This window comes from Anser cygnoides, chromosome 13 (assembly GCF_040182565.1).
Source record: "Anser cygnoides isolate HZ-2024a breed goose chromosome 13, Taihu_goose_T2T_genome, whole genome shotgun sequence".
NCBI classification, from domain to species: Eukaryota; Metazoa; Chordata; class Aves; order Anseriformes; family Anatidae; genus Anser; species Anser cygnoides.
Window position 1 is genome coordinate 5,755,436 of NC_089885.1, and position 23,205 is coordinate 5,778,640.

A 23,205-nucleotide genomic window follows, 5' to 3' on the forward strand; every position below is an offset into this window, starting at 1 on the left:
CAAATGGAGCACAAGAAGGGCTATTTCTCTTCCTGTCTAACTCTTGCTAGAATACTGTTTTATATGGTTCCAAGTTGTTTAATAATACTGTGTGAAGGTTGAAAATCTGATTCTTTTTCTGTTCACCTCACCTATGGGGCTGAGAACCAGGTGTCAGCATCTGATCATCTGAATTCTGTTCTGCATTTCCTGGTAAGTTACTAAGTGTGTAGGTTCAGTCTCTGTATCAGGTGTTCTGCTTGCAGAACAGAACAGGGAAAAAACAAAACAACAAACAAACAAACTAACTAACTAACAAAAAAACAAGGTTGGAAGGGACCTCTGTAGGTAAACCAGTTGAACCTCCTACTCAAAAGACTAACTTCAATTAAGGTTAAGTCTAATAATTACTTACATTTAGAAAGGCTGGAGAGGGATGCAAAAGTAGGGATAGTTTCCATAAGATTAGCCTTGCTGTTGAACCTCAGAATCCTAAAGCTGATATTCCCTTTAGTGATTCTATTATTCCCATTATTATGAATAATTTCTTACCCTCCTTGTACTCTCCAATTATATCTTTATTTTCTAATATGCACATTTGTGGATTTTTTCTGTTGATTGCTTTTGACTAGAAGACCTCAAACCAGAGCTATTTTAAGACAGAGGAAGAACATCAAATCTTTAAAAAATAGTGCAGCAATACATCAGTGTGTTTCACAGACAGTTTAATATGCATGATCAGTATGCTGAGCTGTCACCCCTTCTATAAGGCCATTAGCTATGCTTCCACAGAGAGTATCAGGTTGGACAACACTAGATTTACCAATAACTAAGATTATATTGCAATTTGGAAGTAAATAAACGTATCTGTTTTACTGGAGGCTGATGTTCTGACAACCAGCAATTTTTCTCAGTCACTGTGCATAAAAAACTTCATCTGTCAGATTACTAGGAGAGCAATAGGCAGTGTGCTGCAGGAAACAATCGTGTGCTGGAAAGATGTTCTACCAGATCTCTTTTGTTTGTATGGATTTTTTTACAATTTTCTTTTCCTGAACACTCTCTCTCCTCTGCTATGGCCAAGGAGGGATGTACACAGAGGTTCATCTTCCTGACCCCAGGCTAGCCACATCCCCAGCACTTGCTGGGGCTGGTTCAAGCTGCCAAACAAAGCTGGAGCTACTTCAGTTACCTGCGAGGGGTGCCAGCCCACCAAGAGATGCCAGTGACACATCTAGACGAGGAGCCATTATATCAGCTCTGAAATGGATGGATGCTTTTCTGCTTCTGGCTTCTCTGACTTCAGGATCCTATAAAGAGATTCGAGCAAATTACCGAAGTCCACTCTGAGTAGTCATTGTGAGACAAATTATCAATTGTATGTTTCAATTAGTGAAACTAAAAGCCCTGAGTTCAGTTCAACCACCTAAATCGAAAGAAAAATTGGCAGAATTGAAGATTTATACACCAGCTGTTTGTGTCAGAAATGACATCAACATTTTTTAATGTGTTCAGGACTTGCTCTGTGTCAGAGGCAGAAGACAAACGGCCCCCACATCGTTCTGCAAACACAACCCCGGCTTGCAACAGCCCTTATTTCAGTCTCAAGGCTCAACAGTGCAGTGCAGTCCTGACCTAACATGTCATCAGCCCTTACTGGCAATATCCTCTTCTGGGGAGGGTGCCAATCACAACGAATCCTTCCATTTGGTGACACTTCTGCATTTGGGAAAATGTCACCCAGCTGAGACTAAAAAATTAATTCATATATGACATATGCCTCCCTTGAGCAGCTGAAGATTGGTTCTTTAGTCTTTCCATTCCACTTGTCTCTGCCATGTCTTCCTGTTCCACATCCTACCAGACTGTCTACGCATCAGGTTATTTCTGACTAACGTTACAGCAGATCTTATGAATTTGTTACAATACTGAAATGGAACTATACTCTGAAAAGTGACTTTGTAAAATAAACAGATCAATAAAATCTCATCCTAGAGTTCTACATTCATTAAGTGTCAGTAAGTGCGCATCACGCTTGCCTAGGTAGCAAGGAATAGACTCACCTCTCTCTGCAGGGCTCTTTCTGCACACTCAGCCCAGACACTAGTAGGTAATGAAGATATGCAGACCAAATAGTGCCCTGTATTTCAAATGTGGAACCTTGTTACTTTTAGTGGGACTCTAGGGAAATGATTGATGGCCTGACCTGAAAACAAGGGAGGAATTGCTCTGCTGGTTTGCATTTGAAATTCATGTAATACATATCTTGGTATCATGCAAGACAAAACAGACTCCAGATTGGTGTTGCCTAGCTTTGCTCCTTCTAGAAGACTAACAGAAAAAAAATGTAGTAAGATTAGTCTCTGCTGCTAATGGGAGAGTGGGAGAGGTAAATACAGATGTCAAATGGAAAAAAAAAAAAAAAAAAAGGCTATTCTCTTCTCTGTCAAACTCTGTCATTTTAGACCAAACTTTCAGCTGATAATTAATCAAGTTGAAAAGTTTTATTTCAGGTGAGGAAATGGCTCCTTAAATTGTCCCTTGGTTTGAAGAGGGGATCTTGAAAAAGACCTTTAGAGGAGTTTTAATGCTAGGGTTGGTGAGGAATACAAAGAGCAACTTTGGCTTAACCAACGGCTATAAGCAAGCTGTTCATTCTGAAAACGCTCTGGTGACCACTTCTCCTCCCACCGTGTGCAAGCAAGTGCGCAGCTGATTGCTGGAACAGAAAATGGGGCTGGACCTGCCTGTTTCTCTTGAATATCTCTGCGCCTGCACTGCAGCTTTGTGGTCGGCTCTACTGAACTCTGCCAACATGCAGCATCTCTCCTTCCTGTCTGGGAGCTAAAAATAAAAGCAAATTTTGTCATCTCCGTGTATTCCACTCTTCCAGTCGATGCCCCGGGAACACAGGGGGCTCTGCTCCCCTGCAAGCGGCTTCCAGGGCTGGTGGTTTATCAATCACTGGCACCCTCTGGTGGAAGAGAACACAGAGAAGATTTTATTGCTTAGAAATAAGATCAGAATCATCTCTGATAGAAAGAGGCATATTTCTTCAGGCTTCTGCCATGTTGTTGCTGTCTGGCCATAGGAACCGCAAGCACCTCTTGCAGCAGTCCCGTTTACCTCGAGGTTCTGCTGGAAGTCAATGGCAGAAGGCAGTGACGGGATGGATACTCTGCCAAGAATGTCAACAGCTCAAGCAGCAGTGAGCTAGGGTCCAGGTAAGCTCTGCCTTGGCGAGCTCTGCACACACTTGTGTGTGTGGCAGTGGCCTAAGGACAAGGTCAGGCCTCTGTCATGCACCTCTGTGGACATGGCCGTACTACCTGGGGCTGTAGCTAACGAGCAGTCCGGGACTGGGGCTGTTAATTATGCTAGCAAAGTTGTGAATGAGCGTGAATGAGCTCATCCTCGTATTAATCAGTTCAGCTGGGGCAAAAGGACCAGCAATTGGTACAAGTCTATTTTTTGTAACCCACAACCAACTCCTGGTGCATCCTAAGAGTACTCCCTACTGTAATAATACATAAACCATCGCAGGGCTGGCCCAACAGCCTGAGTTAACCCTTGAGGACAGACAGCTCTCAGACGGCTGCACAAATGAAGGGCAGCAGCCCAGAAGACTGGTTGAACTTCAAAGCCACACTTTAAATTGCTTCCCTTCTTTTGCCCGCTGATTATTCTGCGTTATATCTGAGATCAGTCAGGGGGAAGGGAAAGACTTTGAGCAAGAGACTAAAGTAACACACGACAGAACCGTTCGATGTCTTAATGTCTGGGGGATTTAGTCCCTTATCTCTGATGCCAGCTGGGGAGAATGAAAGACTTTTCTTGGCATTAGATGAAAATTAAAACACTGCTTATAAGAAGTAATGGTCAAACTGAAAGAGGTTCAGAGGTTCACCTTGAGGTCTGGCTTTGATTAAGCATCCAGAAATATCAATGCCTCTATAAATGGTCTGAACCTCTCAGTAATGAACAGGGGCAGGAGGGTACCCTGTTTCTCCAGCACTTTCTGCTGTTCCCTGGGCATGGGAGGACAGCTAGAAGCGGCCACTTTGCTTCCGTCTGTACTCAGAAATTATTCAGTTCTTATTTTAATGTCCATGGAGCAGAAAGTTAAAATAGTAAAAATACTGAGTGAGCTGAACTTTTCTAAATGTCTAGAAAGGTTTGGGTTCTGTGAAGGGAACAGTTTGATTTCCTGGTTATTTTCCTGTTTATCTTCTTCAGACATTTCCCTGTGCCTAAATTCCAAGGGATCAGTTTTGCTGCACGTGCCGTGGCTTGCGGTTCAGCGCGCTTCCCAGCTGCCGGCCCTCCCTGATCTGCCACGTGCTCGTCACACATCTAGGAGTCCTGCACAGCCAAGGGTTCACCCCGCTGGTGTCAAGACATTTTGGACCACTAGAGCCAAATTCATCCCTCATTCGTCTGAGACATCCGCACCAGTTATTGCAGGCTACCCCAGTGCTATGCTGTGATGAATGTGTGCCAGGGCAATCACGATAAAAAAGGATTAAAAAGAGGGATTGTGACAGCTGGTGCCCAAACCACAAGCCAGTGAAGATAAAGCCACTTCCACCGTGGCTGTACGAGAGGCACGTGGTCTGCCAGCGGATTCAAAGCAGAGATAAGCGGCTGATGGCATATGAGGTTTCTCTCAAGTGTCAGAGCGACTGCAGAACTGCCAAGCAGATCGCAACTTGTGTCTGCAGAATGTAAGAAAGTGTCAAGAGAGACAATCACAAGAGACATCAAAGTAATTTCAAGAAAGAAATAGCAGTAACAGAAGAATGAGACTTGCAATGGACATCTAAATCACTGCTTAATTTAATCCCCAATAAAAGTATCTACAGTCTAAGTACTGGGGGTGACCTGCTCGAGGTCTGTCATCAAGTGCCTTAACTCTTTTCTGAAAACTCTTAAGTGATGTGGCATTTTTCAATGGATTACCTCTTTTCTATTTTGTGTATTTTCTATATACGACTTTCTTTCCCTGGGATTGAATAAAATCTGGAATTTCCAGCTACTGGGTCCCAAGCCTCTATTCTCTACACCGCCTTGCTCCTACAGAGATTTAAAATGGGAAGAGATGTAAAAGGGCATCTACCTTCTCTCGTCTTCTTCTCTCAATGTCCATGAAGGATGGGTTCCTGCATGAAATTATTTAATAATTTGCTTGTCTCTATTTTCAGTGTTTCAAGTGTTTTTAGGAGAAGCACCGCCAGACTTTCAACATATTGTTATGGTTACCACCTTGATAAATATAACCCTACTCTGTCTGCTTACCCTTCTCTTTGAGACTTCCCTGCAGATTCCTTATTAACTTTTCTATCAGGAAGAAGTTTATTTTATGAATCTTCACAGCCTTTTCCTCAACCAGTCTTCAAAACCTTCGTGACTAGTCTTCACCTTTTCTACCGTGTCTCAATTGCTATGGAAATGCTCACTCCAATTCCCTGCCAGTCCAAACTTCCAGTTTGTTAAAACTGCGGTGAAAATCCTGTTTGTTCTGTTTGTTTGTTTGTTTGTTTTTTATATATATTTTTGGGGGGGCTCTTTCCATTTTCCTGTCTGAGAGGAGGACCTTTTAAGTGAATGCTCACAAAGCTAGCTCACAACAAATGGCCAGCTGTAGCTCTCAGGTAAGCTGCACTCACTGCTGAGCAGGAGTCCTGCTCTCTCATTGTGCTTCCCTCAGTCCGAATGCTTTACATGAAGCCTATTAGGGCAGAAACTATTTCTGTATTATTTTATACAGCACCTAGCAGCTTCCTTCACTTGCGGTTAGATAATACATGCACAGGAATACGAACGGAAGTGATATTCCACAGCCTGACAGACACCCCATCAGGACATATTCTTGACCATGCTCTGACGAGCCCAAACTCCCATGAAAACCTTGAGTTAAGCTCATGAAGCATGATTCAAGCTGTCAGGATACTTCTCGGTGACTTCAGTTCAGATATAAATGCCAAGCCTCTGTTAGCAGTCTTTTATACTTAGCTAGAAAATGCCTGCTGCAGAAATATTCAACAGAAAATAATAAGAGCCCCAGAGGTCAGATATTCATCCAATTCAGAACGGGAGATTTTATGAGCAAGTTTTCCTGCGAGATTTCCAGCGTTTCAGACTTCTAATCCCTTTGTGAACTCTGAAGCAGCAAAAAAAAAAAAAAGAAAGAAAAACTTACCAGACTTGTTTGAACTCCAAATGTATTGTGATTTGAGTTGGCAATGAAAGTTTGGCTAAACCCTTCCTGTGTTTGATCTGTAGGCTCAGTCTGCAACGCGGCATTGCTCAGCACCGCCTGGGCCTGATCTTTGCCCAGACGGAGCTCCTGCAGCTCCCGCTGACTTCCAGCGATGCTATGAGGACTCGTCCCCTCTTGAAAATCAGCCCTATTGTATATGAACAATCAAGAGCATTCAGGCTGAAGCAGCGTTCAAAAAGCACAGGTCCATAAATCACCATCTCGGTAAGTTCTGCCATTCCCTTTTCTAGTAACCACTTGTCTTTTTAGGGCTGCTGGACTGTCCAGCCTATTTCTGAGGGGGGGACGCAGGCAAGAGGGCAGAGCCCAGCAGGGAACAGGTGAACACCAAATTTTCTCTCTCAAAAGATTTCTTTTGTGGTAGAAAAGTGCAGAAATGAGGCTGGCTCTTTGGGAAGGAGAAAACAGATGTGTAGCTGGAAGAGGAAAAGAAGGAAAATCACCAGGAGCAGAGGGGCTGTCAATGTCTAACTCAAGGAAAGTTTACGGCCTGGATTTTTACTGAAACCCGCTGAAAACTGCTGGTCCAGTCAAACAATTAGCCCCCCAAGAGGACTAAGGTGTTAAAACCCCTAATGTAAGCCACCCCTGGGCCACTCTGTTTGCTGAGGAGGAAGAACAGCACCAACTGGTTTTAATATTTCCTGGGTTTGTTTTTAAAGAGGGGACAACCTAGAAAATGAGAATGTTGAAAACAGGCAATGTTTAGCATTTTGTTACTAGGCATTCTGGTGACTAGTGACAGTACATGTGGCTCACCTAGCAGCCTGTTTGGGACTGTGTTAGATACACATAACAACTGTTGTAAGCGTACAGACTGATCAAAGACAGAGGCGTCTTCTTGCACACGCGCCTTTGGAAACAGAATGCAAAGATGTTTGCTGTCTTTTTTTTTTTCTTTTTTCTTTGTGGAAGCTTCGTGTACGTTTCTGAAATTGAATCTCAGTTAAATTTGCAGCTCACTTTAACATGAACAAAACCCTAAGCTGACAAATTTGAGTAAATTGGAGAGCTATCTGGGCCTAAGGAGAGCTGGTTACCCCAAGCAGCACCCTCTGATTCTGCATGGTGCCTGCTCCGACATTCTTACCAGCACTGTGATAAACTAAAGCCACACATGATGAAGTACCACGCTGATAAAGTAAAGCCACGTGTTAGCAGGACACTGCTCACAGGAGCACGCAGCACTAAAGGCTGCTATGAGGCCCTCATTGTTGCTATATAAAACATGCAAAGACCGTGCCCCTTCTTAAACGAACAAGCTTACAGGTCTGCTCCTTTTCTTCTGCAGAGGCAGGATGCATTTTCACAGATCCTTATGTTGTTGATTCTCCAGTCCACTTTCACCTAAAAGCTGTCCAAAGCATTTACAGAAGAGATGAAGTCACGCAAGCCTGTACATTACAGAGCTATTTTCCCAGTGAGGTGAGGAGGCCTTGGTACCACACTCAGGGAGCAGCAAGGAGGGGCAGACAAAGAAAACCTGACATCAGGCTGTATCTTCAGAAAGCAGTTGATACTGCTGCTTTCTCTTTATTATATTAGCTTCCCCTGTAGCTTCCTCATTACAAGGGCATGGATTTTGTTAGCATCCTCAGCATGGCCTCTTATCCTGGGATGACACCCCTTCACTAACCAGCCTCTGATCCCAACGTGCAGAGGGAGATGAGTGCTTACCCATCATCCTGGCACATGGGCCTCTTGCTCTATGCTGAACTCGTCTTTTATTTTCCTGCGTTCTTCACTTCCTTTAACTATAACGCAATAAAGCAGTACCACCATCATTACTAACGAAGGGACTCTTGTTAAGGGACAAATCTTCAGTTTACAGGCAGTTGCTGTAGGGAGGTACCTGTCTGCTTTAGCCAGTGCCAGAATTAGGAGGCACCTCAACAGCTTCGTGAGAGGGAGCAGAACTGCCCGTCGGCAGGGCATCACTGAGACAGCTTTGCTTTTCAGACCCAGGAGGCTCACTGTGCCGCTCTCTCAAGCCTGGCTCCCTGCCTACTCTCCCCCCATGCTCGTAAGGTGTTTCCTTGCTGAGACAGGTCTGATTCCTGTTTCTTCACCTCCGCACCTCTCTCAACCAGCCATTCCCGCTGAACTGGCTCCTTCTCTCTTGGGTTAATCTTTCAGTGTGCATTGGAGCAATGGGGAGATCAGGGAGAAGGAGGTTGCTGTACGAGGAGTGGTCCAGCAGAATCCTGCCTCCTCTGAGGCTCTCTGGCCAGCACCTTACATCCCCACCCCCCTCGAAATGTTCTGAAATGAGCTTCAGAGGGGGCCCTGCCTCACAGCTAACAGCACATCAAGCATGGTAGGAATAAACTATGTGGAGACGCAGATACACATTACGTGGTGTGCCCGGCGATCTGTCAGGATACCTGCACAATTTATCATAGGCAGCATTTACTCAGGAGCCACACTGATGAATTGCAAAGAACTGTGTTACTGCAGGGCATCAAAGACACGTCCCAAAGACCTGGAGCAGGAAGCAGTGAGGTATTTGCATGTAGGGCTCTTACGAGCATGCTGGCTGAGACATTTGCCTGCTGCCGCAGGGCAGACGCTAGTAGAGAATGTTCTTATTGTGCCTCCTGTATTTCCCTGGATATTACGTAGGGCCCGGTCCCACCCCGTGCCAGCAGCCAGCACAGCACTGACTGACCAGGTGGCAGAGGGAAGTAGCATACACGGCATGAGGAGGCCTTACAGATTAAACCACCGGGCTGTGGGCTCCTGCTAGCTGAGAGGGATTACTTCCTCGCTTGTTTCTTCTTCTGTTTTGAATGTTCACTTGGCATTAGGAAATGGCTAGAATATACCTGAAATCTGGGGGGCTGAGTTCAACCTTGGACGTTGTAACAGATGATAAAATAGTGATGCTGAACAATGGTGCTGTAGGGAAGGCTAAGCAGCTGCACATTAAGAAGTTTCCAGTTTGTACTTTCTGCTTAGAATAACAGGAATTTTCAATCAGCTCGCTGCCCACATAAAATTCACAAGAGGAATGTACATTTCCCTAAATAAGAGAAGCAACCCTCACATGGAAAAAAAAGACTTCTCTCTAAGGGCTATTTCCATGGTAACTTCTAAATTCAAAGCTCAAGCTGTTTTGGCTGCAGGGATACTCAGAAAAGGTAACAAGATTGTTTGTTCTTGTTAATAATGGGAAACCATCATTGCTGTCCTCTCATGCAAAATAGGCTGAGTGGTTTTGTTTAAAACTTCCCCAAAGCTCTCAAAGAACAGGCATGAAAAATTTCACCCTGGCAGGTAAAAGACTGAGAAAGCTGAGAGTGACAACATAAGGCATTAGAACAGAAACGTAACAACGCTTTACTCCCGTAGTTCACAACCAGCATCCTAATCGTAGTGCTTTTTATCCCATTGAGATTCAAAGCGGGTCACACGTTATGTTATAGAAGCATATACAATTTTTATACACAAATAAATTAATCTGCTTCTGCTGCAGTTGAGCGGACATCGCAGCACCGGACAGTCTGTGACCAACTGAAGGGAGAGATTTTGAATCAGGAAACAAATGCCCCCTGGAAGACGCACAACCACACACACGCAGAGACCTCGCCAGGAGCTCTGTATTTAGTTTTCAAGAGTTTATCCCTGCTGATTGAGGTAATGTGATCCCACGCAGGAAAAAATACGAGATGGCCATTAGTTAAAGATAGTGTATATGCAGAGAGGAAATGATGCACTGGCAACTTTCATTCAAAGGTCGAATGCAATAAACAAGTTTATGCCTTCCTTAGCATTTGAAAACCTGACTCAGCAGGAGTCCCTATACTACTTTAATGGGGAAGATGGGAGGAAATGATTGCACCCCGTTGTCTTTTCTGAGGTACACTGTGTTCCCATGAACTCTGCGAAGTGCTACATGCATGTTTAAGGCCTTTCTGAGGTTGTTTTCCCCACAAAAAGAAATAATAAAGTTAGCAGTCAGTTTGGCCTGATATTGCTGAGGTTGAATGTGTGGATAAGCTAGAACTTGCCTTTAGGTAAATATAGCTTTGGGCTTAAAGTATCGCTTCAGTACTTTAAGAGTCCAACCCACCACCGTGTATCACTCACCTCCAGCTGTCTTTTAAAGGGTGTTGGGTCTACTTGGTATTTTCTAGGTGATGCTCATGGATTAGGTCCTATGCAAATCAGGCAGCATTACATTTGCAGAGCTGAAACGCAGCAGGGTAAAATGCAGATCTCAATTCACTGAGCAGCATTTGGAAAAGTCTCTAGTTCTAAACAGAAATTTCATTTAACATCTCTGAAAAGATGGGAACTCTCTAACCGGGTTTGCCAAAAAGCCAATTAAAAAGTGATGCATGAAAGGTAACCAACTGGCAAAGATGATGAGTGCTGATGTCTTTGGCAGATTGAAACTCAGCTGAACCTATGAAATCGTTAATAAAGCGTAAATGTGGAAGCTGTTATCTAATATTGAAACAAAAATTATCAGAAGGAAGATAATTTTGAGCAAGTGTTTCTAAAAGTCTGCATCATTGGACAGCCTCCCTCCACAATCCATGGCAAGACTCCAGGACACTGAGCAGGAACCAGCTTTCTGTACAGTGAAGAATGCATTTTGGAGTCTTCAAGCAAGATACAAATACTGCTACAGATTATCAGGATATTGGTCCAAAAGATAGCGCCCTAACTTCCCGCTCTTCAAAGGGGTCAATTAGCAACAATTTTCGTCCTCACTGCAGTTAAGCACAGGCTAGCCTTGCTTCAGACACAGTTCCTGTCTATAGAGCAAGTAGTCAGGAGAAAAATCCACGAGCACAAACGGTCTGGTTTTATTTCTAGTTGAAAGATGAAGAGGTCACTGCCACTCCTGTGCTGCTACGGGGTCTTTGTAAAACTGCTTGTCTTCTGATCAGTCTTTACCAATTTGCACCACTTACACCTAGGAGCCCTCTGGCAGCTGGTGATGTCTGTACTTTCTTTCCTTCTGCTTCTGAAATTCAATTTCTCACTTGTAATCAGGTACTGTGCCCAGCTCAGTCCCTCGCCTTCTACCTCTGACCCTTCAGCTACTCTACAAGTCTCTGCACGAATGAAGCCTTGGTATCGGGCTAGCCCTGGGCTTTTTGTGTCCCACACTCTTTAGCCTTGCTAACTCTGCCGTTTTTAGTCGAAATGCCTACCCGTGTGAGAGATGTGCCATCTTCCAGCAGGAACCAGCGGCTGCTCTCTAGAGGAATAAAGGACAGAGGTGAGGAAGGTGGAGCTGCAAATGGTTTTCAATTAGTGGGTCCTTCTTTGTTGCTGCAGGGAGAGGGGATTAGAGGTGGGTCATGAGCCAAGAGACAAAGCCTCCTGAAACAGGAGCTGGGCAGTGCCTTGGTGGGCAGCTGGTGGGCTGGGAGTGTTGGACTCTAGATGCTTAGGGGTGGTCCTGCCTGCCTTTAGTTTCCTTTTTTAAAAAAAGAAGGGCAGAAGTGGTCCAAGCAGCTAGAGGAGGCTGTGGGCTCCCCACCATGGTAAGGGGGTATCTCCTGGCCCTGCTGCTGGCCCTACGAGGCAGCCCTGGGCACGCAGGGGAGTACTGCCACGGCTGGGCTGGCAGCCCGCAGGGCTGGCACCACGGCTTCCAGTGCCCGGAGCACTACGACAGCCCGGAGGCTGCCCTATGCTGTGGGACCTGCACCTTGCGCTACTGCTGCTCAGCCAGGGAGGCCCGCCTGGACCAGGGACGGTGCCCTGGGGACCAGCAGCAGCCCAGCCCCAGGCCCCCGGTGCCAGGTAAGTCGCCATGCCCCTTGCAGACAGGAGGGCAGATCAGGTGTGCCGTCCTCTTTGCATCCCCTGTAGCAAGCCTACCTTGGTGGCATCAAAATCATTTCTCCTCTTCAGACCTCCAGGGCTATCCCCAGCTGGGTACATGCCGCTGCTGGGCCCTGGGGAGCTGGAAGCATTGCGGTCGAAGTGCTTGGAGACCTGTACAGGGCTTCTTGTGGTGCCTGCATGGGCCAGAGCCAGTCACGGACTTTCACTGGGATGACAGGACAGCTTGGGGCTTTACTCAAGGTGTTTTTCTGTTGGTCCTACTCTTAAAAAAGCTTCCAAGCTGCTAACAGAGTACTCTGGTAACACCTCAGGTGCTTTAGCACTGGTGGAGTATGTGTGTTGCTAACTAGTTTCAGCAATAAATGAATGTGGCTGCCTCCAAGTAATGCATTTGACTTAATTTCTGGCTTGTAAGAATACCTGTAACCCTCAGACCCAGATCCCATACGAACCAATGGCAATTTTAATGTGTGTGTATATGTATAAAAATAAAACCTTCAGTTAACAGCTGTATGTTATAACTCTGTTAATCTTGCACAAGTGAACTGTAGCTGTGATGCTGAGTATTGGCTCATATGAATGCTGAATGTTGCAACTTTTCTTGCGTGGGTACAAACGGCAGATGCTATAGGACTGACTGGTCTGACCCTGTGTACATCAGGCTTTTCCCAAGGAGCTTGCTTTAGTGGCTGCCAGTTTCTGATCTTTTTTGCTCTCCTCTAGCAAGACTTTAGAGTAAAACTGCCCTGGCCTGCTCCCTGGTGCACGCCTTAAGAACAACAGAATATAACCTAGAATACCCCATGAATGAATGGCTGACTAACGTCACTCTTCTATTTTCAGTACCCGTGTACCTGCCATTCCTTCTTGTTGGATCTGTGTTTGTGGCATTTGTTGTTGGCGGTGCCTGTGTTGGAATTTGCTGCTGCAAGTGCTTAAAATCCAAGGATGAGGAGCAGCAAAGTGGACTTGCACCTGGTCAGACTTGGCTACTAGAACCTGATCTTCCTTCTCGCCTCTCCAGCTCTAGCTCTGCCACCAGAAGCTCCCTGAGTAGTGGCCCTCAGACCAGCAGCATCTGCACGACTCTAGCCCCCTCTCTTCCTGTCATTGCCTTGGCTGAAGAAGCTCGGTTCTTAAGTTCTCCACCTCCCAGTGGGCAGCTCTTGTACCCTTTACATGCCAGCCACAGAGTGCCCCCTGACCACACCACGCTAGCAACTCCAGCACCCTTCCTCAAAAGAACAATCTACGGGCACGGTACCAACGCGTGCCCTATCAGCGCACCACCAGGTGACCGAATGATGTACTCAGGAGGTCACGTATGAGAAGACGACGCATCAGCGCACAGCTGGGGCTGGATTCTCCTTCACTACTATAAAAACTTCTTTGGAACTGAAATGAGGATTTGCAAGTGTTTAAAGGCATTACAAAGTGCACCAGCCTTGGTTTTCCGTATTTCCAAAGATAACGTTTTTAGGCTCTTTGTTTTTAACCTGTATTATTTTTAATGCAATCAAAAAGAGTGAGATTCTGAGGACTTTGTTCCTGTTCAAGGAATGACTGAATCTGTAGAAATGTTTCACCCTTCCCCTAGTCCTTTCAAGCTGCCATACCATGCCCCAGGGGACGTGTCAGAGGACAAGATTTCTGTTCCTGTAGCTGTGTCACTTCTCAGCAGCTTCTGTTAGGACAGGGAGGCGTGCCTCAGTGCAGTTACTAATTGTGGACACAGGAAGACTGTACTTTATCTACACCCTTCTATCAGTGAACTGATTCAAGATGGTAAAACACTGCCAGTGGTTTGCCTGCCCCTGATGAGCTAGGAGCAACTTCTAGCCCTAAATTCAGTAAAATGTGTGTTTAATACAGATACTGGGGGAAGGTAATAAAACAATGTATGTTTCCTCTCCTCTAATGGCCTGGTAGTCTTTTTTTCTTTCCCCACATCATTGGCCATTTCAAATGGATGAAGAATTTTAGGGAAAAGTAAACACAAAATGAGACTCCAGTCAGTCCGAGTCTTCAGTTTTCTGAATACATGCTGGAGAAACTTGCCTACTCTGACTCTTTGTTAAGACGCATGCTGCCTGACTGCAGCCAGCCCCTTCACAGCAGGACGCTGATAGGAAGAAGTTGTCAAAATATACTACTCACTGCTGGAGCGTTTTAACACTTCCTCGCAGCACAGAAACCCGAGTGGTTATATTGTGAAGGCATGGTAAAAGGCCTCCACAGGTGTTAGCACTAAGAGCAGGGACCAAGGCTTAAAAATCTTGTGTGTATAAAAAGAAAATGCTAAAGCCTTTCCTGTGTTAGTAGTGCCTATCAAAGGGGAAGCTGGCACAATAAAGATGTGTGGACGCTTCACTTGTAAATCAAGGGGACTGATGCTCTTTGGCAAGGAATGTGTGACCTTAGACTACTTTATGCATATTTTACTGCAGAATTTTACTTCTTGCTCTAGCGATCATCATGTCCTACAGTCATGCTAAGCTCACATGTATCCTGCCACCCAAGTCTGTAGGGGCAAGCTGACATAGCTGGAGAACTTCCTGACTTTTTCGTGGGTGTGAATTAGAAATTCCACAATTTAGCTGACCCAGGGCTGTGACTTAAGCTTGCCTGCCCAGTTCCTCTTGAAATTGGACTAAGAATATAAGAACGAAAACAAAATACCCTAAAAATAAAAGCTTTCCCAAAATACCGAGTCTCAAGCGTTATCTGCTTGCTTTAGCTCTGAAAAAATAACAAGTTCAGGCTTCAGGAAACACTAGCTTGAACTTAAAAGCTGTTGTCCTTTTTACAGTAAGGGAAATGTCATTGGGATTTGTTGATAACTATGCCAATACAAAGTACTGCAGCAGGAATGCTTATTTTTAAAGTTAGGTTTCAAACTTGTATTGCTGGAAGCACTTAGAAAATGGTTTCATTTTTTCTAAAGTACTTGTTGTTTGCAGTTGGCTTAGGAAAATCTGCAGCGGAATGAAGTATTTTATCTGGTTAACGTCCAATCCTGACAGTATACAATGGCAAAAACTCGAGGCAGTTCAGAGACAAATGAACAAGATATCCTTCCTGATGCTCTTTGTACTGAGAGATACTCAGCCAGTTTTATCAGCCAGTGGTTGTTCTAGCACAGATTTTCCTGAACTAGAAAGGTAAAGGGATATGTGACCCGATAGGCAGTACACCTAAGCCTCAGACTGTAGTGTATGTAGGCCTCACATCAACTTCAACAGAAATGGAAATCTCTCCAGGATGCAGCTCCAGGAGAAGGTTTTAAATTTAATAAGGGACCAGAGCAATAGCTTTCCGGATACCATCAGGCAGAAAAGCGTCAAGAGGTTCACTTGTAACCCTAAGCAATTAAAGAGAAGGAAGCTGATCAGAACCGAGGAACACACAAGCTAAATGGCTCTGTGCATGCTGCCTTAATTGCTCCCCGGCTAGGATTAGCAGTGTGCTTGGAGTCAGCAAGCCTTCCTCTCCCCCACCTTTCCCTGGATGCTCTGCACCACAAAAACAGATGGAAAGCAAGCTCAGTGGCTTAGCTGAGCACTCTCTGACAAAGGTGGTTTGTATGAGAGCACAGGATTTTCCGGCTCCCTTTCACAGCATTTTATACAAAATTAACACTTTCTGCAACAAAACCAGGTCAAATATTTCAAGGGTTTGATGCTTCTTTTCATAGTGCAACTTGGGGAAAGGGAAGCCACGAAGTAACCAATTCGCCGCAGTCCCAGGGCTGAAGAGATATTTTTAAGAGCCATTTGCCTAATGTCTTCCACCAAGCACCACTGTAAACTCGGATTACCTTGGTCTTGATTAGCATCTGCATTAAAATCAGAGCAGCCCATGTGGAAAAAGAAAAAAAGAAAAGAAAAAGGAAAAAGAACAGAGTATCTTTTATGTAAATGTTATCCCTTTACTAATTTGAGGGGCCTTGGTACCGAGTTTAGCACATCTTTAGATAGATGGGATATGTTCATGCTAATTCCCTTTTTCCTAGCTAAACTGCCTCTCCTCGTTGAAGCTAAAGAAGAGGTACTTAGCAGAGCTAATAGTCTACTTACCACCTATTGTACCGGGTGCTTTGCTTTGTTTGCTTAATGACGCCCCAATCCCATTCCCCTCGACTTCTAATTAAGAAATGATTTAGACTCTTTGCTCCTTAATCCCCAATAATGACACAGGTGATCTGAATTGTTCTTGGTGTGTTCTCTCTGGATTTAGGAAGAAAGAAGTTAGTAAGAGCTAAGAATTGAAAAGGTGAAGCTTTAGCCCTCAAGACAACTTTGCTGAACTTAACGAACGGTGTCGGGCTGCTTTCTTACCGGCTTTGTCTGCATGTGGTCTAATTCCCTGCCTTTGTTTGAATAGTGGCTTTAATTTTCTTCAGCTTAATGTCTTCCTAACGGATCTGGGATAAACTAAATTGTGTTTTTGTTCAGATTTTTAGACGAATTTAAACAAACTAGTCTAAAATAGGAAAATGGGACAGGTCTGAAAGTTGCATATAATCGTGTCTCCGTAATATTCCTTTCTTTCTTTTCCTCACTGGATCAATACACAGCACTGGCCGATCCACTCTGTCCTACTAGAAAGCAAGAACAAAACAACTTCAAGAGTTTTTACTTCTAATTCTCTAAAGCCACGATTTTTAAGGTTTTGAATAAAAAACAACCTCCCTTTCTGACCAGTTATGAACTATTTTCTTGGAGAAAACTAAGGTACAGGGAAACTGTACAAGGTTCACCTCTTTCAAGGCCACGCAGTGTATTGGCGGGACTCTGAACACGTTCTGGCAATCCTGGCTCCATAGCTTTGTTAAGTCTCCTACTGGTATTAATGCATTAATTGCATTATTGCAATTAATATTGCAGTATTGCATACTAGTATTAATGCACTATAATGTATTTTGTTGGTTAAGAATGCTGATGGATATTTGCCTTGCATTAAGAGACAGATTTGCTTTTATTCAGCACAGCTGCAGGGTTGTTTTTTTTTTTTAATGTAAAAATGGAGTTGAATGTTACCGATACTGTATGTTTTTTTTTATGTTTATGCCAAGTGCATCACAAAGATCTGCAAAAATTCATTCCAATCAAGTCAATTCAACTTTGAGCTGCAACAAGAACCCCCTCTTATCCTTCTCACAGAGCTACGCTGATTTGCTGTTCTTCAGGATCAGGTATTCTGGCAAATGGATCAGAAATTGTCACAATGCAAAAGCCCACCAAACCTACTGATTTCTGTGAGATCTCAAGCCAGGGAGAAGGAACCTTACGTCCTTCCTTCAAATGAAGCTAATTACAATGGAAGTTCAAAGGTGGAAATGGCATATATTTCTATGGCAGTGGAAAATGGCATATATTTCTGTTACTCTGGAAGTGTTTGGATTGTCTTTACATCACCATCCCATATTGTATTGTGACTAGATCTTAATACAGTGGAATGGACAGTGTCGGTCAAAGCCTCACGTACTAGGAATTGCTTATTGGAATCCCAGTAGCTTGATACAGATGCACAAGGGTGAAGGAGGTTCACAGGGCAAAATGAGACTGGGTGTCTTAATGCAACGTGCTGGGGCACTGAGGAGCACACAGAGACCTCCTCAGACTGGATGCACGTTGCCTGCGTGGCCACTAGCACAGCGTCTGGCATGACAGTCAACGTGGTGCTGCACCAGACCTCACAAATGTGGAGGATGGGAGAAGTCTGCAACCTCCGCCTGTTTCCGTTAAATCTATGCCTGCCTAGGAAAGAAAAAAATAAGTAAATAAAGATGATCCTTCTGTATTTCCTCATATTTCTAGGGTCTCTGAAAGATGTAAAGTGTATCTATGAATGAGCACTCTTGCCAGTGCACTTTGTTTGTTCTCTAAGTTAAATAAGCTCTCTTGAGCTGGAGCACTGGGGGCGGTTTCAGCCTGCACAAAGCACTGCTGGCTCGCTTCTCTCCTTTTGATGCGTGATGGCTAGCACAGTAGCCTGGTTGCTGACTTCCAAGCCTCAGCAATCCAGGCTGTGATTGCCTAACCAAAAATAGATGACAACAGCCTGGCACTCCTGGGTTCAGATGCAGAGAGAATTTGGAAATATTCTTCTTTTCCTACCTAAGAAATATGGCATGGAGCTGCATGTGCTGGCCTACCTACCTATATGCCTGATGTCTGCCTGCATGCTTTCATGTTGATGGGCATGCTGATTTTGCTGGAATATCTTTTCTCTTAAGCCCTTAATAGTCATTAATTTTACTGTCAAATTATTTCCAAGTAGTTCTCATAAAATGGGACAGCCATTCCCTGTTTATAAGAGGCAGGAAAGGGTTTTATGGGGGCCAAGGAGAGATCTATCCCCCATGACGCCAAAGTCTAATACTTGTTCCCTCATCCTGGTTTATGACAAGGATCAGAACCCAGCTCATAGGTGTTTGTGGTTCAAAGCACCAAGACATTTATAAAGCTTTTACAAATGAATGATGACATGTCTCAGTATGAGACTTTTGCATGTGTAGATGAAAATACAGTATGTTCTCCTAGCCTTTTTTAAAATTTGTCAGGCAAAATTTGTGAAGAGTAAGGTGACAATGAATTTGGTGGGCACTCTGGAAGCTGAAGTACAGAATCCTGTAGTCCGTTCTTATACTTTACTCATCTTTACTCTGTTTGAGCCTAAGGAACTTGATTCTGGATCCAGGACCTCGCTATGGTTGGCACAAGACCAGGTCCTTGCCCATAGGTGCTCAGCAATGTCACTTCCAACAACATTTTACAAATACAAGTGTACCACTACTTCGAAGTGGCAAAGGGCTTCTAGTATAGATGTAGTTGTACTGACAAACGTACATTTTGTACCAATTAAATTACCTGTAAGAACAAATCGAGCTCTAGAACAGCTGCACGGGATATTTTCTTCTTATATCTCCATAAGGGAATAGAATTGCTTGCTAGGGCACTCAGATACTGTCATGATTTTGTCTAACACAGAAATGCCAGAAAAAGCCCACAACGCAGACAAGAAGAAAGATGTATGTCACTTCATTACTTTCATGGATTGTGGCAGGCTTACTTAATTTCCCTGGTCTCTTCAGTCAAAGGGATATCTGATCCAAATGGATTTGGAGGTTTGGAGAAACTGGGATTCAGTTCTACCCTTAGCAGAATATACAATGCAGACAACTTTGGATTTCTCTGCACTACACCTTTGGGTTCTGCTGATTAAAAACAGTCACAAGGGCCACATATATTATACATTATCCCTCTCCTCTAAGGGGGTTCTTATTTTAAACCTTTCTTGTTGGGCATCTATATGCAAGCCATTAAGGATGCAAGTCTATGGTCATGTGTATGTGGGAAAAATGTAACAGTTCTACTCTCAATATACCAAACCCACTGGTAAGTAGTCTGTCAGCAGCAGAAACTAATGAAGCTTGGCTTCCTGTGGGGTTGCCTTGTGTTTATATGGTCTGATGCTTAATAAGGTGAAAAATGAGTGAAGCTTTTCTAAGGCTTGGCTATTCATGGCAGCTCACTTTCCCGTGCTGTGACATCCTGGGTGAGTCCTACAGATTACCTCTCTCTGGGAATTTTAACAGGATTTGCCTCTTCCACCTGGATTCCTACTTTCATTAAACTTGCAAGAACTTCATATCTTCGAGGTGTCAGCTCCTGTATCACATATGCACGACTTGATCAATGGATTCAAAAGGTACTGGGGAAGATTAAAAACAGAGACTTGACGAGTGAAATCTCGTCTCCTTGGGAGTGTGCGGCACTAGGTAGGGGAACCCTTCTTTAACTGATCATGTCTTTGCAACACAATTTTAAGGGTTTTGTTGTTATTTTTTCCCCTGTTCCCTCATTTTCTGAATTTGAGTATCACACCGTAAGGATCTTGAGCTGGCTATTATACAAAAGTTGTGTATCCACTCCCACTGGAAGCACGCGAGGCTTTCCTGTATTATATGCGTGGGAAGCTGCAGTTGTGAACAGCTTTCTGTTACAACCATTAAGCTGTTCGCAGCATTTATATTACCAGTATAACAGACAGGGAGATCAAACCAGAGGGATTAAGGCCTAATTCTCCTAGAGCGGTCCATTAATACTTGAGGGTTTTGATTTTGGGGCGTCCAGGTTGAAAAATTGCAAACTGAATTGCAGAGGCATCCAAGGCAGGCGGGTTCAGTAGGAGCAAACAGGAGCAAAAGGTGTTCTGGCCTTCTGAGTCACCCTGTGGGCACCTCGATGTGTGTGTTGCAGAGCCTCCCAAACCAGATTTTGTTTAAGAAACTCAGCCTTGAATGGCCTTTAATCATAGTTCCAGCTACGCTGCCTCTATTCAGACAACTTCACCTAGTTATGGAGGCTGTGGTTCGATTTTAATGTCAGATAGATGAAGGACTAGGTAATCTGGCAGTGTAACTTTGATGGAATAAGGCAGAACAACACAATCACACGTTTTACCAGGCTAGCCAAAGTGTACGCTCAGGTGTCTGTGCAGCCTTTGTGGTTTGTGTTGGCTTTCTGCCAGCTCTGTAAAGATAAATGATGCCTGGTATGTCATAAAATCTGCTGAGAAGGTTATTATACAACGTTTTTAAAACAGACTCAAACCAAACAGGGTTTGCACTAGTTCAAAGCTTTGTTCCACGCGTCATCAGAGCTTTTGATCAGGTACAACGTGCCAAAAAAAACAGATTTACCACTGGTAGAACTACAGGCTTAAGTTATCAAATGAATGTGTGCCCTACAAGAGAAGTCCTGCACAAGGCTTTACAAACTACATCGCTGATTTTAGTAAAAATAAATCTGATCACTATGAGAATTTTTCTAAGTACTGTAATCAAAACCAATTTATATTGGAATTTGATATGCAGTGGCAACAGTCACAGTTGGAATTCATGAAACCTCAGAGCTTCCACCCAAGCTTTTCCAATGGCAATGAGTTTCTGCAGGGGATTAACTGAATAAATTGGATAAGAGACTCATACAGTGAGTAGGAGAAACTGAACTTGTGGGAGTTTATTTTCCTTGCACTCGTTCAGGAGCAATGATCGGATTTCTGAAAGCAAAACCACTGTGGCTCAAATAGTGTGGGTAACTTACAAACTGATATTGCACCAGGGAGGAAAAGTAAATGCAAGACTGCACAGATGACCCTGCTTTGTAAGCTGGCCTTTAACCCACGAGACCTTCAGCAGAACCTGGGGGGAATTCTCTTGCCCTACTTAATAGCTTTATGCTTCGCTTTCACTAAAAGAGCTGTTTCTGCCAAGTCCCTTATTTCTTACAGTTTCTTAAGCCACATGATCAAGACTGAAAATGTCTGATCTGTACACTTTGATGCAAGTAAGTAGTTCCAGAAAAATATGATCTAAGCAGTCAATTCACAAGCAGCAGTAGTCTCCTGAGGAACATTTTTAGGGAGGCTGTCTCTGTGTATGGCTTTTAGCAGAACGTGAGTCAGAAGTGCTACCAGGACGATCCACACGTACAACCTCAACGTTCTCTCTTAGTGAGATTGGACAGAGAGTGATAATCTGCCAAAGACCTTGGCTCTAACCTAAGCAAGGTTTTTACATTGATAATAAAGTCTTTGAGGAATGGTGACTGAATTCAGAGGACAGGTACAGTAGTTCAGGATGGCTGTAAGCAGACGACTATAACAGGATCTGCAATGTGAGTGTGAGTGTTCAGGACTTGCCTCCAAAACCAGCGGTGACTCTAAAAAGGAATCACCTTACCTATCACAACAGCTGTTGATAATGTGCTGGGGGGCACTAACTCAGCATTAGCAGCAGAAGCGAAAGCAAAACAGGGCTGTTGAGCTCAAACAAGGAGGTTGAGGAGAAGAGCATCTTTATGGCTTGGCCACCTTACATACCTGTGTTCTCAGCAGCAGCGATGGGATCTCCAATCAAACCATAGCTGAACCTTCTAGAGATGGCGAATCTGACAAAGACGGTGGATGCTTTATCTAGAAATTTTTAAGATGTTATTCTTTTTAACAAGCTGTGTCTCAGTGATCCCTGTGCTTTACTTTTCTTCTATGATTCTTCCATTGATAAAATTCACGAATTTAATGAACGTGTGCCAACTTTCAGACTATAGTTTACACAGGAGTGGAAATATGGCATTATTACTTGAAGAAATGTATCCATGTATATTCAGGAACAGACAGGGCACTCTGGAGGCAGCTGTCAAGTGGATAAGGAGAGGGGTGCAGGCTGTGCAGCATCCCTTCTGTCACACAACAGACAGTATTTGCTATGCCAGGCAGTAGTTTTATACAGTTTTCAGCATTCCTTTCTTAAATCTCCTCTATCATTCAAATCAACATATTGTTTTCAACATATCTGACTTAATTTTGAAACGATGGCATGTAAATATATAGCATATTACAGCTCTTGGAATTCCAGGGCTTTTCAAACCTCATTCTCTGAATCACTTGGCTTACAAAAACAGGCCCTGAAATCCAGCATAAAAGAGAATCCAGATACACAGACTGGAAGCTATTAAAATAAACAGATGGATGGTTTTGATTCCCTCCAGAAGAGAACAGATGTGGTTGCATGCATAAACATATGCATTCACCCAAATTAAACATAATACTCATTTTGTGTTTATCTCATAGCTTATCTCAAGTACATGAATTAAATATCCTATTAATGTTTCATATGCTGTAGGTCAGCACGTTTCGGCTTTCGGACTAACTTCTGCCATAATGAAGTTACCAAAAAATTGCAATCCTGGCTGTGAGACAGCACCTTCAGGTAGGTACAATTCATTTGTCATGTTTTTCACAAAGCCAAGTCAAACCAAAATAACCTAACACAATTAAGATCTGGCAAAGAAACATTTTCAATACAGTCATCAGCTATGTAACTTTAGTCGGAGCACTACTTCTGAAAGGTGATGGCTGGACAACATCCTTGGGACTTCTTTTAACAATGAAAGCGATGAGGATAGTACTTCATGCACAGGTCCTTTTTTTTTTTTTTTTTTTTCCCCTGTATGAATATGAAACTATAGTCATCAATCTCTTGTTAGAAAAATGCTATGCATAAAAACAGATGAATTGGTGGAAATATACACCCAGGGAAAAGTTACACTTTTCTATGCCTCTCTGAAAAC

At 43.7% G+C, this 23,205-nt stretch overlaps 2 protein-coding genes and 1 long non-coding RNA gene across 4 annotated transcripts in view; 1 reads left to right on the forward strand and 2 right to left on the reverse strand.

Moving 5' to 3' along the window:
• Window positions 1-1,228, reverse strand: part of MTMR8 (myotubularin related protein 8) — a 34,836-nt gene extending 33,608 nt beyond the window's left edge. Inside the window, exon 1 of the mRNA XM_048070662.2 lies at window positions 1,172-1,228. Within this exon, the coding sequence (XP_047926619.2) occupies window positions 1,172-1,213 (42 nt within the window). The 5' untranslated portion in view covers window positions 1,214-1,228. The remainder of the gene's footprint in view (window positions 1-1,171) is intronic.
• Window positions 1,229-7,557: 6,329 nt separating this feature from the next.
• LOC106047498 (uncharacterized) overlaps window positions 7,558-23,205 on the reverse strand; it is a 33,962-nt gene continuing 18,314 nt past the window's right edge. Inside the window, exons 3-4 of one of the 2 annotated variants that reach the window (XR_010834839.1) lie at window positions 21,956-22,048; window positions 7,558-10,449 (exon numbers count right to left, since the gene is read on the reverse strand). This is a non-coding gene — a long non-coding RNA (uncharacterized lncRNA). Of the gene's footprint in view, window positions 10,450-21,330; window positions 22,049-23,205 lie in introns of those variants that run through there. The other variant, XR_010834838.1, reaches the window with a different exon arrangement.
• LOC106047496 (protein shisa-1-like) lies at window positions 11,432-14,266 on the forward strand. Its single transcript, XM_013199010.3, has 2 exons — window positions 11,432-12,022; window positions 12,911-14,266. The coding sequence occupies exons 1-2, from the start codon at window positions 11,758-11,760 to the stop codon at window positions 13,393-13,395; spliced, it is 750 nt and encodes a 249-aa protein (XP_013054464.3). The 5' UTR covers window positions 11,432-11,757; the 3' UTR covers window positions 13,396-14,266.

Excerpts from the sequence above, each read along its gene's own strand:
- LOC106047496 (XM_013199010.3), top strand. The coding sequence starts at position 11,758 with ATGGTAAGGGGGTATCTCCTGGCCCTGCTGCTGGCCCTACGAGGCAGC. Across the intron at positions 12,023-12,910 it reads CCCCAGGCCCCCGGTGCCAG|TACCCGTGTACCTGCCATTC; the intron begins GTAAGTCGCCAT and ends TTCTATTTTCAG.